Source organism: Alosa alosa, chromosome 1, assembly GCF_017589495.1.
Source record: "Alosa alosa isolate M-15738 ecotype Scorff River chromosome 1, AALO_Geno_1.1, whole genome shotgun sequence".
Lineage (NCBI taxonomy): Eukaryota > Metazoa > Chordata > Actinopteri > Clupeiformes > Clupeidae > Alosa > Alosa alosa.
In genome coordinates this window covers 48,825,959-48,841,232 of record NC_063189.1, presented here as the reverse complement: position 1 = coordinate 48,841,232, position 15,274 = coordinate 48,825,959, and the positions used below count along the sequence as shown (strand labels likewise).

The following is a 15,274-nucleotide window of genomic DNA, read 5'->3' as shown; positions in this document are numbered from 1 at the left end:
AAACTGTCAAATGAGCCGTCACCAAATGCACAAAATGTGTGAATGTCAACTTTCAGACAGACTCAGAGTAGTGAAAGCCTGCCATCAAACAGATACTTTAGAGGCCAAAAAAAGAGTCACGTGACCCAGCACAATTCCCTCAGCACCCCCTTACTGAAGCAGCTCTTAAACTCTTCAGTGTGATTACAGTAAGAGGAGGCGGATACTCTGCAGATCCCAATGGGAATGTTGTCCCAGATGCTAGTAGAGCTCCCTGCTGTGTGCAAGTCCGAGAGTGTGTACCGTCAAGATGTGTGTTGCTCATGCAGGGGCACACACACACATGCAAATGCCAGAGCTGAACTGGTCTCTTGGTTGTTTGGTGACGCACTTTCCTCCACCACTAAAGGCAAAAAGGACATTGCATATGCCCCCCACCAGGCGTAATCTCTACTTCCTCTTGTGATTCCCTGCTGTTGAAATGAATGTGTCGAAACCTGGTGTCGCCAGACAGGTAAAAGCTACATGCACCACTGGGAAACTTCTGAATCGCCACTGTTCTGATGCATTTGTTCCAATCATCAATATTGCACTGCCGGTGTGAAGTTTCAGCATGGCCCCAGAACTCCTCCTCCCCCCCTAACACACACACACGCACTCCCACACTCTCGCTCTCAAATGCATACCCACACACACACACAAACACACACCAATTCGAACCTCACTTTGAGAACATGCGAACAGGAAGACTGGCAGCACTTGAGGCCTTTAAAACCCTTAGGAAGCCAACCAGAACAGATGAAGGAGCTAAAAGTAGTGTTGTCGCAGCACTTTCCTCTATCCTGCAGATTTCCCAGGCTAAGGGAGAGAAACGGGCTGCAGCAAACAGAGGGCTTAGAAGCATCTAGACAGCCCAGTGCCACTCTCTTAAGTCTCACTAATGAGAGCAAATGGAGGTTCCCACCAAAAAGCCGACCTTTCCTCGGCCTGCGCTGCTATCGGAAATCAGTTCCTACAGCCCCCTCAGAGACCCTCATCCTGAACTGGAGGGTCAGTGAGATCTAAAAGCCATTAAGCCTGCACTGATGTTTGTGATGCTCACTTACATAGAGCCTCACTCACCTACTCACACGTGCACTCACTCACTCACTCTCCAACTCAAACACTTACAGTATACTCATTCACTCACACACACAATTACTCATGCACTCAAGACATACACACTCACTCACTCACAATCACATGCGCACACACACACACACACACACACACACACACACACACACACACACACACACACACACACACACACACACACACACACACACACACACACACACAGTCACAGTCACAGTCACTCACCAACCCTGACTCACACACTCACTTACTCAGTCTGGCTCCCACCCTCAGTTGCTCACCTACCCAAACTGGACCTCTTAGGAAGTAGTTTCAGATGGAATTCTGAAAAGTGGCCAAGAGTGACTGTGTCTTTAGCGTTCTGTATGTGGCTGTGTGATTGCAGGCACTCCATGCTAGCACGTCATGCTGTCAGGCCAGCATCTGGGCACTAGTCATCTGACGTCAGCGCCAACCCCGTTTCCCCAGTAACCCCCAGCCTCAGCACCACCCTGCTGCCTTATTCACTTAAATGACTAAAGTGGAGTTTCTGCAGCACTTACTATGGGCATGGGAACAGACACTGCCCATGCTACAACTGGAGGATTCTCACCAGACCCAGTCGAGGCAACACACACACACACACACACACACACACACACAAGGGGCAATAAAATCCATGATGTCAGATCAATATCCTTTCCACATGCAGGCTCTCTAATGACCCTTTGTTAATTTTCCTTCTTTTTTGGTTGTTGTTGTTTGTTTGTTTCGAGTGTGGCCCATGTCGATGAGGGCTACGCCTGGAGGAAGTAGCGCTGCAGACAGATGGCAGGCTGTGCAGGCAGGCAGGCGTCATTAGTGTAGCGGAGCAGGCCAGGCCGAGCAGTCTCATTAATTACCTCTGCTCACAGGATGAGGGGGGCATAGGAGGGAAGTCAGGTGTGTGTGTGTGTGTGTGTACGTATGTGTGTGTGTGTGTGTGATGGCGCAGGCTCCGGCTGTGCCACCATGCAATCCGGCAGCGCGGCCCCTGATGCTCTTGACCGCCCCCCTGCAGGTGCCGCAGGACGACTGGGGCGGAGGCTTCACGCCGCTGGCCAAGGAGGACGACATCCCGTGCCGGCGCATGCGCAGCGGCAGCTACGTCAAGGCCATGGCGGAGGACGACAGCGGCGACTCGGACGGCAGCCCCAAGCCCTCGCCCAAGATGCAGGCGCGGCGGGCCAGCTACCTCAAAGCCACGCAGCCCTCGCTGACCGAGATGACCACTCTAAAGTAAGGCGACTTGCTCACCATCTCACACAGCACTTACCAATGCACACACATACGAGACACAGGGTCCTGTTTTGACCTGAGTAGGTTTCCCATTGCATGATTCACTGTGTTTGTGGTTTTTGACACGAGGAGGAGTTTTAGTTTGGCTGTGTTACTGGTCACTTGGGGTGAGGATGGATGATGATGTCGATCTACAAGCAACTTCAGTCTTTCAAAAACTTCCTGTCGAACTGTGGAGGAACAGAAATGTGTTGCCCGAAGCAAATATTTGAAATGTACAACATCCTACGTTACAGTAAACAAACGTTTAGCCAGCACAAGCCCACAGTAATGCCCTTTGTATGTTGATCTGTTTGTTGTATTAATCTGCAACTCTTTTGAGTGTAAAGCACTGCTCTGACTTATCAAGGAATGATTGAACTTTTGCACTTGAATGCTGAGCCAGCTGATGTCTGATAGGTGAACAGCACACATGTGAACCAGAGGAATCACCAGAGAGAGAACTGAGACAGATGAACAAGAGCTGAATGGTGATCTGACTGACAGACAGACAGGCAAACAGACAGACAGACAGACAGACAGACAGGCAGACAGACAGTCATAAAGGAGTGATGTAGTTACAGACTTATTTTCTTTTTTTCAGTTTTACTAATCTTTTGTCTGAGGGTCTAATCAAGCTTACTTATATAGTGACAGACATATCTGTGACCTTTATCTTCGTTTTAATTTTAATTCCTTCTCCTCATTTATTTAGCAAGCATTTATGATAAGAGATGGAAACACTTTCTTCCAGCACATCAGATATGAGTCAGGCACTGCATTGGCTTTAAGACAGCTCCTTGGTCGGGAATGTGCCGCAGAGTTATATCTTTTGATAAGGAGATTTTGATGAGTCACTTTTGTTGTTAACATTTGTGAATGCCAGAGTGCACAGAAGTGGCAAAGAAGTGTCATAAGTTTTTATACAAGTTAGTTTTTAAGCAGCACCTATCAAACACCATCTGTTCCTCAAGTGTCATTGTAGCTTCCAAGCATAAGTACAGCCAAATGGTACAAATGTTAAGCTTACTAACCTGTTTGTAAAGGACAATCCACTCATCCCTGAGCTCATATTCTCCACTGTAGAAGTGCAAAAAAAGTCTGACTCAGATACAGAGCCATGACACCTGCTGTCTCTCTCTCTGTCTCTCTCCAGCAGTGTGTTTTTGTGTCCGTCCAGTCCCCACTGGCACATTTAGCATACACAGGCACGGCATGCTTATTGCTAACTAATGGCGCCCTAATCACAGACCATTCATCCTTTCCTCCAATCAGCTACCTGCCGCTGCCGCAATCACACAAGATATGGATGCTCATCTGTTTCCCTCGCAAAACAGAAAATAATTGTGCAGCTTGTAAACGTTCCTCCATCAACCTTGCCCCCCAGCACCACCAGCACCACCACCCCTCACCCCTCCCCTGCAAAGAAGTGTGGCTTCACGGACACGCCGCACACAGCAGGGATATCAATTAGAGTCTCCACGGAAACAAGCCTCCATTATTCCAGGGAGCTAGGAGCCAAGCATGGCTTTAATTAAGTAAGCTCCCAGCCATGGAAGGTATGAGTAATTAGACTAATTAGCCCTGGGACTTCTGTACCAAGTGCTTCACTGACACAATGTCTTTTTTTTTTTCATGTCCCTCAATTTTGAAGGTTAAAGTTGACATAGAGTGCCAAATTACAGTAAATCCTCATTATTAGTTCAAACAGTGTTTTAACAAAGTGCCTGCGAATCCTTATGCCTGTTAAATGGATTTGATTGTGGTGACTCAGACAGACAGGTGATTTTGCCCTAGATTGGTGACACATTGTTTCTGTGTAAGATCCTTTCAAAAGACATACTACTTTGTTTTCAAACTGTATAGTTAGTCATTTGCTGATATTGTCAAACTAAGTGGCTCATTTTGTGTGAATACCAAACTGAATCAGAGGGGTTTGTAGCTTAGAGGAACAACTGCAGGCAGGCAAGAGCAGGCAGCCTCATTTGCTCTCAGGAAAATGGATTCCACAGCCCGGAGTGCCTCAAAGAGGGATTGGAGGATTTGAGGCTTTGCAGAATCATAATATTATTTTGGAATTACAGCTGCTTATAAATATTGATTTTGTGGAATTCCGTTCCAATTGTTTTGTGTGAAAGACAAGGCGGCTGGGATGAGGCCATGCATGTAGAAGACAGTCGAACGCTGCTGTGTGAATTTTAACCCTTCACAGTGTCACGTGTGGAGCACATCACACGCCAATCACTCACTGCTTCTGGACCTCCCTCCAACAGCTCGGCAAGGCGTGTCCATCCGACTGTCCATAAGTTCCATGTTACATCATCAGTCCACATAATGCATGAAAAGGAGACCTTTTGAGAGCCAGCCAGGCAGACCTTTCTCATAATCCATAATGCATGTGACAGATAGTCATGTGTGATGAAGAAAAGCTGACATAAACTCATGCGGAGACTCAGGCGTCCTGGGGGTGTGTGGTGGGTGGGTGGGGGAGAGTACAACTCAGCACCCAGCATCCTCCAGGAACACTGTCATAATTGCCAAGGGTTAGAACCTTATCTGTGTTTGCGGTTTGTAACCACAAACAAAATTTGCATGTCAGGTATCTTGGAGGAAACAATCTAGAGAAGACATATGATAAATTGACAGCAAACCTGAACCAGCAAAACTGATATGAGACAACGGCTTCAGGCCTGATTGCCAGCAAGTAGTCATTATGCTTATACCTTGTTTATTAATTATACGTCTTTGGATGGATTATATAATTGTTGATCTAAGGTGTCTGGGGTGAAATTATGTTCTCAGCCTTTTTTTGGCCCTGGCTTGTGTGTGTGTGTGTGTGTGTGAGAGAGAGAGAGAGAGAGAGACAGGGAGAGAGAGAGAGAGAGAGAGAGAGAGAAAGAGTGTTGCTGGTGTGCTTGACTTGAGTGTTTTTGCGTGGGTGTGCAGCGTTGTTCAGTGTGCGTGTTGGCCAGTCATGAGCCCAGCCATGCAGACACAGGAGCAGCTCTGTCCTCCCTCTGGCTCTCTCCCCTTCAGACGCCACACTGCAGCTGCAGTCACAGCCAGATGTGTGTGTGTGTGTGTGTGTGTGTGTGTGTGTGTGTGTGTGTGTGTGGGTTGATTTGTGCAGGCATATTGCTGCATGTGTCCATGTGAGTATGGATGTTCATGAGTCACGTTTGTCAACGTTGGCATGCATGTGCAGTGGAAGGAGTACAGGCGTGTGAGTGTGTGTGAGGGAGAGAGAGTATGCGTGTATGTTTGTAAGTGTGTGTGAGGGAGAGCGAGAGAGAGAGTGTGTGTGTGTGTGTGTGTGTGTGTGTGTGTGTGTGTGTGTGTGTGTGTGTGTGTATGAAAAGTGCGGCCTGTGTGGGTGGCCTTAAGTGAGTTTAGCTGTTTTTCCTCAGCAGCCGCAGTGGAGCGATTGAGGAGGAGAGGAGAGGAGAGCCGCTCTGCCCTGCCCGCTGGAGTTAGCTGGCTGCCTCTATTTAAAGAGCCACGCATGCATAATGCAGGCCCGCGCCGGACAAACAGGGAGCGGGCTGCTGAATCAGCCCAGGGACCCTGCGCTTGATGGACTCTCCTCGAGACCCCATCCCCTCTATCCCCACCTCCAACTCCCACTCACTCAAGAGAGAATAAATTGCTATCTCTGGTTTTGTCTATTTCTCTCTCTCCCTCCTCTCTCTCTCTCTCTCTCTCTCTCTCTCTCCCTCTGCCCCCTCTTCCTTGATGCCCTTCAAATTAGGTCCGATGGTGCATGAGCCAGCAGTGGCATGCCATGCGCCTCCTACCACATGTCACTTTCAAGCGATCCGATCCGTCCAAATCAAGGACACTTATACGTGCAATTCAGCTGGAGTGTGAAAGACCATGTTTCCACAATTGTTATCCCTTCCTCCGTCATGGCTTTTACTCCCGAAACCATCCAATCTTGTAATTTGTCCTCTCTCTCTCTCTCTCTCTCTCTCTCTCTCTCTCTCTCTCCCCCTGCAGGATCTCCACTGAGCACTCGCCGAAGCTGCAGATCCGGAGCCACAGCTACCTGCGGGCGGTGAGTGAGGTTTCCATCAATAGGAGCCTGGACAGCCTGGACCCCAAAGCCCTGCTCGCCTCACCCCAATACCGCTCGCGAAACGAGAGCTACATGAGGGCAATGAGCACCATCAGCCAGGTTGGTGGCACCTCCCCCACTCACGCCTCGCCCCATGCAGGCCGCCCCCATCCCCCTCGCCCCCGATACCTGTCCTCCACACCCCCTCCTTTCCACCGGGTGGGGGGCCGGAGCGGGGGCAGGGCAGGGCAGGGCAGGCCGGGGTGCAGGGGGAGGAAGGTCAGAGTCCAAATTTGACCCCGAGAGTCCCCCGCCATACCAGGATCATGACGTCAACCCAGTGATTCATCTCTTACCGAGATGAATTGGACCCATTTGCCACATGGTGTTGTTCATTCACCTTTGTATTGCAAAAACATGTATACCGGTAGTTATAATGTTATAAAGTTATAGTAGAACTCAATATCCCCTACTAACCCCAGTCAGATCTCACTAAGACACTGTTTAAAGGAGATATATAAAGCTAAAGAACTAACTGAAAGTTACTTTTTTTCTGGCTTTGCCGACATTTGGACTATAAATAATTCAAAAGCTTACTTGCCCAAGACCTTGCATTTTAAAAGCCTGTTGTCAGGCCCATGGACAAAAATACACTAAAGCACAGTTCAATTCAGGAACAATGTAAGTGCATTCCCTCATGTATGACTGTTAGCGAGTTCTGAGCTGCCCGCCCTCCTTGTCCTGTGTCATTTCCTCCACATTGTCCACCCTCTCTGCCTGTCCAGTGTGTCTCTGTCCAGGTCATTCCTCCAGCCTGTCTCTGTCTTCACCTCAGTACGTCACAACAACCTTCATCCTCACCGTCTCCTTCTGCATGACCAAGCATGAGCCCCGTGGTAGCTGTCTAGCTACTTCAGTGCTGGATCTACCTGCTTCTTTTGGCCTGGGCAGCATGGTTAGCTAGCCAGGTGACGGGCATCCTTCACCAGTCAAATATCCTCCCCCTCTACCCAAAGTGCACTTTAGTATCCAGGGTTTTGTTTGTTGCATCTACCCCCATGCATAGTTAAAGTTTGCACATGCCCCATTCCTCTCAAGGATTGACTTTTGACTTTATTTCCGAGCGCTTCAGTTCCCCCCAGCCCTCGCTCTTAAGACTCTTCCTCCTCCTGCCACTGCATTGTGTTTATTGCTAGTGCTAGTGCTAGTTTAGTTCATTGGTTCATGACCTTCTTCCTTTTCTTTTGCCCTGTTATCTTCATAACTCTGTTTTCTAAGCTTTGTTTTTTCAACCCTTGATATTTGCCCCTTGGTAAGTGGGGCTTTTCTCTGGTGTATGAGTTTTCATGCTCTGCAGCCGAGTACATGTACTAATACTCTGGCCCCTGGCCTTCCACTGTATACCTCTTCACCTTCCTTCCTTGTCCCTTCATTCTGCTCTCTCCTCCTCCTCCTCCTCCTCCTCCTCCTCCTCTTCCTCCTCTGGTCCTGTCTCATCTTCTTTCTCCACCCGGCCTCTCCTGCCGTGAAGGTGAGCGAGGTGGAGGTGAATGGGCAGATCGAGGCCGTGTGCGAGTCGGTGTTCAGCGAGATGGAGTCGCAGGCGGTGGACGCGCTGGACCTGCCAGTACCCGGCTGCTTCCGCATGCGCAGTCACAGTTACGTGCGCGCCATTGACCAGGGCTGCTCGCAGGACGACGAGGTCGGACCGCTGTTACCCGCCTCGCCGCCCCGGACCACCACCACCGTCCGGACCATCCAGAGTAGCACAGGTCAGTGTGTGTGTGTGTGTGTGTGTGTGTGTGTGTGTGTGTGTGTGTGTGTGTGTGTGTGTGTGTGTGTGTGTGTGTGTGTGTGTGTGTGTGTGTGTGTGTGTGTGTGGAGACGGCACACATGCAATTCTGTTTTCTGTGCACCTGCCCTGAACACCCTCACGCTCTCTCTTGTAAATCTACTGACATGCGCATGCAACTGTGTCATCCTCGCACACGTGCCGATACCACACATTCCCAGACACATGTACCCTACCTGTGGCCCTAGCTCTGCAGCCCATAGTAGCATATGGAGACATGCTGTGCTCAGCTTTGAAGAGGGCGGCCTGTGTACATAGAGACCAAATTCAGTTTTGGAGCAAGTCCACACAGAATGAAAAAAATGAATAAATAAAATCTACGTACAACAAAGTGCCACAGAATCACACCCCAAAAAAAAGCATCCAATAATACTGTGTTAGACAGCACAAGCCCCATCTGCACAAGCCGAGCGGTCATCTCCCCTGAGACTCGGGGCATTTGGCCGCACTAAAGAGATTTCGCACAGAAGAGGTTTGGGCTCTTCTGATGGCCGGGCTCAATCTGACCCCCGTGGATGGTTGGCTCTTTCAGGCATGGTGGTGCCCTCTGGCCAGGGCTGGACACCAGCAGTCATTTGTGAGTAAAACATGAATGGCTATTCTGGTTAAACACTTTTAAAAGACTTCTGTCCTGGCTACTGTGTTGAACAGGCTTCCACAAATGTCTCAGAGATTCATTCTGCTTGCAAGATAATAAATATTCATTCAGTTGACTTTTCATCATTACTTCCTAACATGGACCACCCTATAAAGCTTTTAACTGGGCATTAACCTCTAGGCGAGCCCCGACGCTAGTATGTTAACTTCAAGGCCCCGACCATGTTACTGAGATCAATCAAATCCCCACTAGGATTAGGTTTTGCTTCAGCTGATAGAAATGACAGTGGTATAAAAACAACCCCCATCACTATTCTGTCAGCATCCAGTGCTCAGCATCTTAGGTTGATTGTCTTTGATGCAGGCCCTAGCAACTGACCTGGAAATATCTTTTGTGTGTGTGTGTAGCTATGCAGACACACGTGATGACCACAGAGGCTTATGAATGTGAGTGTGACTGACCCACAGACCTGCTGCGGCTGGCAGGCATGGACACACACACACACACACACACTATACACACATACTCATAAAAACACTTACACACACACACACACACTCATAAGCACACATTCAAAAACACACACAGGCCTACTAATAAACACACACGCTGTGGTCTGGACTGAACTTGTGGTGACCCAATTCTGTTGCTCCTCTCTGGGGGTTTCAGAGTGGCAGGGCCCTGCGGCCTAATCCCACTGACAGCATCTGACATCTCAGTTTGATCTCATCAGAGAAGACATCCAAATGCATGTCACCACTAGGGGGCCTACTGCAGGCGCTGGCGCTCCACAGTGCTCCAATCGACCCGAAATAAGTGGAGAAGCGCTGGGCCTCGGGCTCCACTTTGGAGACGCAACTCCTCGCTCACTGCAGCTCCTTGTTGCTGACAAACCTGTCTGTCTGTTTGTCGCCAAAGTTTGACGGCGAACAGTGACGTGTTGTTGGTTTTTGTTTATTCTCTACCTGAAAATCATGTTTTCCTTTCTGCTTTTGGCTTCTAAATGCGAACAGTAGTCAGCTGGGTTGTTGTGTGCGGGTGCAAGCAGAGGAATGCGCGGTCGGCTTTGCACGCTTTCATCTCCCTCCCTGCTTTCACTCCCCACCCCCCCCAGCTGTGGGTCAGTAACGCTCATCTTTGCTGAGACGTGTCAGTGTGATGGTCTCTGGCTGCGGGTGGCTACTGCTGGCAGACATATGGGCAGGAGTCTGCAGCATTAGCTGTGAGAAGACACTTGGGGGGGGGGGGGGGGGGGGGGGGGGAGGAGGAGGAAGATGAAGAAAACGACATGAGACAAAAGTGCAAAACAGTGTGTGAGGGAGAGAGGGGGTTGTACGCGAACAGTGAGTTTGCACCGGACTTGTGAATTTTTCATAACTGCCTTTGGGGCCAAGCAGCAAGGAAAATACTAAATGAAACACAACCCAAGCTCCTGGCTTAGAGCCTTTCTGTTTTGTAACATCCCTGCTGTATTGGACAGCTTTTGAACCTTGCACCTTCAAGATCAAAGGTTGCTGACTGCAGCTATTAGTGTCGTGTTTGGCCATCTGCCCCCATTGGTGTAGTAACCTACCAGTCACCTGCCTCTGACTCCAAACAGGGGACAGTGCACAGCAGCCCACTCAGTTGGCCCCCATTAATCAAAATGGTTCCCACACTCGACTGATTGGACCTGATGATGCAGAGTAAACATGTTTTCTTTCCTTGCCAGGTCAAGAAAGGAAAACAACAAATGAAAACTCACACACACACACACACACACACACACACACACAGGCTTGAACTGGTCTCTTCATCATGAGAACGCTAGGGAGTAATTATGGTGAAGGGAAGAACAGGGAGCCGACCTTCAGACCGAGAAGGAAGCCTGTAGGCAAAGCCATGCAAATCACCTCCTTTCTTCCCTTCCTGCCCAACATTCCTGCATCTCTATAATCCACTTAAGAACACACGCTGCTGGGATTGTGAATTTATCCTTCCCCACCGGCTTACTTTGTATTCAAAGCACCAGGGTGCGCACTGAGATGTACAAATCAATTCAATCTACAGACAGTATGTAGCCTGCCTTACTGGTTACATTTACATGTATTCATTTAGCTGGCTCTTTTATCCAAAGCAACTTACAAGTGAGAACTAACAATCAAGCTCCAGCATAAAAAAGGAGGCCTTAGGGTAGTAAACACTGCTTTTTCAAACACCTCAAGAAAGCCAGAGGAAGAGAGCGCAGTTTAATCAGGGAGTGTAATCAAAGATATAGTAGAAGAAGGAAGTGCATGGTAAGCGCATGTTAGGCATGTTGGGTTTGTTATGTGTTTGCTCAATAAATCTGACTAAACAAATACATACAACTGTAAATAATAATAACTTAATAAACAGCTTAGATGTGAGTTAGACCATAATATGCTGAAATGACCACATAAACCCAATCCTGAACTGAAGGGGGGATAATGCAGAGATGAGAATGAAGGAGAGAATGTTTAAGAATAAGAATTAAGCATGACAGAGAAGCAGAAGGCAAGAGTGACAGAAGAGCTAAAAAAGAGACCGAATTCACAAAGGGTCTGGTTTTATCTCCAAAACCCATTCTGTGCATCTGCCACAAGCAAATTGTAATATTGTTCTACCAGCTTGTCTGACAGGTCAACTTGGGGTGGGTATCAACCACAGTGATATCAAAGAAAGGCTGATTGCTACGTGTGTTGGCTCATTAAAGCATACTCTATCTGGCTGTAAAACTAGCTTGACCCCTTGTCTCTACATCTGGAGACATAATCGGCCTTTAAATCACTGGTGTGTTTGTTTTAGGACAAGCGAGTTTAAGTTGACCGCTTTTGTTGTGACTGCTTTCAGTCCAGTCATGGTGCTGTATTTTCAGTGAGTGCTTTGTCTACTGTATTGAGCTAATGATTCCCTTTGAAGATGCAATGGAGGAAGCCTTTGAAAGGAAGAAGCTAAAATATACAGAACTGGTACACTGGCAAACAGACACAAGGCCAGTGGAGACAGTTGTTTTGTTGTTTTCTTTTAGACTTTGGAGGATAGTCACTCAAAGGTTGTTTATGGTGGAATCCCGCACCCTTTTGCATTATATTGGCTAGGTTGTTGATTGACTTTCTACAGTGAAGGAGAGCCACCTATTACTAACCCCAGGTACAGCCTGTGGTGCACGTTGCAGCTGTCTCGAGTCAATTGTGCATTGCTATTGTATACTGCTGATATGTTAGTAAAGGCGTGGTTGTTGGTCGGCCGCTGTGGGAAATCCCAAACCAATAACACATCTTTTCCTGTGCATAACTGAAAAACGTACACGGACTAAAATAAGATTTTTTATCAATAACACAACTGTGCACAGAAGATTACCATACGCTACCAGACTACTGCCCATATTGTCAGTTCCACATTACATATGGATGGATGCGTGTGACGATCAAAGAGGTCTCTTTGACCAAGTGTCCTCAGTGGAGATTGGGCGTGTCCATTTTCTGACATTTCCACGGGGATCCTGCCCTTGTGTGTGTGCGTGTGTGTGTGCGTGTGTTTGTGTATGCAAATGTGACTTGGAGACGTGAAAAGAGAAAAAAAAAGAAAAAAAGAAAGAGAGAATTTAGTTTGATCTGAGACGGCCCCCGACACACCTGTGACCACACAGCAGCTGCAACCCTCGCTGTGACACTCAGCTGACATTGAGGTGGAGAAGGTGGAGAGAGAGGGGCCTCCCATCAGACGGAAGCCATGCCGCCAAACTTGCCCGCTGCGAGGCAGATTTATGCCACGGCCCTGTCAGGGAGAGCCCACCGTGGCTAATCCAGATGTCCGCGCCACGGAGACCGTGCCAGATGAATTATGAGGGGACTAATGGAGGAAGCTGTCAGGGTTGACATTGAGAGGGCGCACCACCACCACATACATACACACACACACACACACACACACACACACACACACACACACACACACACACACACACACACATACAGTAACACACACACATACGACGACCGACCAAACTCACATCGCATGTCTTTCAGGGAGTGTGTTCATGTGTGTGTGTGTCAATCTGTCTGTGTGTGTGTGTGTGTGTGTGTGTGTGTGTGTGTGTGTGTGTAGGCCTTATGGGTTGTGCCATCTGCTTGTTCAGATTCGTTCTTCAAAATCACCACTGTATAAAAATAACATTGTTTATACAAAGAGATTTTGGACGAGATTGTGTAGTTATCTGACCAAACATCATGTTTTCCTTAAGCAGCTTGGATCATAATGGTATCAATATCTGATTTCAGATTCCCCAGACATGGTTTGGTGCTGTAATCCTGTAATGGATACATCGTTGTTTATTTTGAGAAGTGCCCTGTTATTTAGAATGTGGCATTACTGCCATTACTGGACCCTGAGGCTCTGTTCTAAGATGACTCAGGTTAGCTGACTTTCACATCAAACCATTTTTCTGTTAACCATGTTCATGCAATGTCTGTAATAACACTTCCTGTGCACAACATATTGGTTTTGGTGTGGCCCTGATCTTAAATATGAAAGAATATCTTGTTGAATGTACAAATTGTAATTCTAAAAATGCGTATTTTGAGCAGTATTGTTTTTGTTTGTCCTCATTTTGAGTTTAATGATGCTTTGAACTTTAGAATTATTTCTGGATTTAGCTCCACTCTTTCTCTCTCTCTCTCTCTCTCTCTCTCTCTCTCTCTCTCTCTCTCTCTCTCTCTCTCTCTCTCTCTCTCTCTCTCCTTAATAGAGTCATTAGCATGTGTGTGTTGCTGGTACTCAGGGCAATGCTGGTCCATTAGGTGAGTCATGAATGAAGCTGATGAAATGGCTCTGGACCCCGTGCAGATGTGTCTCAGGCTGACCAGGGCCACAGGGCAAGCTGGACATGAAGGAGCAGAAATAACACTCAGGGCCTCCACTTATTTCACTGGGGCCATTGAAAGCCTGACCTCTTGACCTCTTGCCTGATACATCATTTGAGGCAGAGACCAGTTTCTCACTGTGTGCGAATACAGTATTTGTGTCTGATGTTTGTTTTGCTCTCTTTTGATGGTTTGGAAATGTTGACATATGCTGGGGACAGGTTTACTGATTCTGGACAGTGCCCTATTGTGGTGGAAAAACATTGCTGGTTTGAAGGTGTGTTGTGTGTGTGTGTGTGTGTGTGTGTGTTTTGTTTATTGTTACGCTTGTCCAAGCTGCTCAGGCCAGGTCTGTGAAGCATAGCGTTCTCAAATAAGACATTCTGCCTGACAACGGGTTCGGCCCCCTGCCCCTGAGCCTTTGTTTTCAGTCCTGCTGCCTCACACGGCAGACAACGTCCTCCCTCTTCCCTCATGGGGACACTGGCGACAGCGTCACATCTCTCACCACCCTCAGTCGTCATTAGGAGACCAAGTCTGTTTTTTTTCCATTGAGAAACATAGATGACAAACATAGACATATCAGCAGAGTTTAACAGAAAAAAAAACACCCAGACTGGACCAAAACATGAAAACAACAGCAACAATAATAATACAGATGATCTTTAAAGTATGCATATGCACATAATTATAGTGGATGGAATCCACTATCTTGAAATCTCCTGGCTTCTTATTATTATTATTATTATTATTATTATTACAGTGCATGAAAAGGTCTTACTTAGGACATGTGGGCTTTGTATTTTTCAACTTTGTAACTTTTATACTTTTTAAACTATTAATTAAAAACTAGTCAAAATTTCCCCATAGACTTAACATGGGCTGATGACATCACAATAGAGCCGTTAAGCAATTAGAATCCTATGGCAGGTGTTCGGGCCACCTGGACCAACTGCCAGTCTCAGGCTTTAAGCATACAAACTGGCCCTATTAAGACTACACATCCTGTTCAACTGCTTCCTCTGCCAAAAACTGTTTCAAAATAAAAGTCCTCACTACAATATTTCACTGTTAAACAATTTAACCCTTTAAACTACTGAACTTTTTAACTGTTCAGCCATTGTAACTGTTACTTGTCATCAACTATGACTCCTACCCACTGTAGCTAGTTAGCTAAGTTAGTTAAGTCACATGGTTAGCATAGTTAGCATGCTAGCATGTTAGCATGTTAATTAGCATTTTAAGCAAAACTGCTTAAAATGATTAGCTAAGTTAGCTAAGTCACATGGTTAGCATAGTTAGCATGCTAAAGATGTTAGCATGCTAGTTAGAATTTTAGGAAAACTGCTAAAAATGATTAGCTAAGTTAGCTAAGTCACATGGTTATGCTAGTTAGAATTTTGGTTAGCATGCTAACATGTTAGTTAGCATTTTTAGCAAAACTGCTTAAAATGATTAGCTAAGTCACATGGTTATTAGAGTTAGCATGCTAACAT

At 47.1% G+C, this 15,274-nt stretch overlaps 1 protein-coding gene across 4 annotated transcripts in view; it reads left to right on the top strand.

The window, feature by feature from the left end:
* The window catches only part of dlgap1a (discs, large (Drosophila) homolog-associated protein 1a), a 118,422-nt gene that overhangs the window by 74,604 nt on the left and 28,544 nt on the right, over positions 1-15,274 (top strand). For all 4 annotated transcript variants that reach the window (XM_048240153.1, XM_048240138.1, XM_048240147.1 and 1 more), the window contains exons 4-6: positions 2,156-2,373; positions 6,409-6,586; positions 7,998-8,238. In XM_048240153.1, coding sequence (XP_048096110.1) covers positions 2,156-2,373; positions 6,409-6,586; positions 7,998-8,238 — 637 coding nt within the window. The remainder of the gene's footprint in view (positions 1-2,155; positions 2,374-6,408; positions 6,587-7,997; positions 8,239-15,274) is intronic.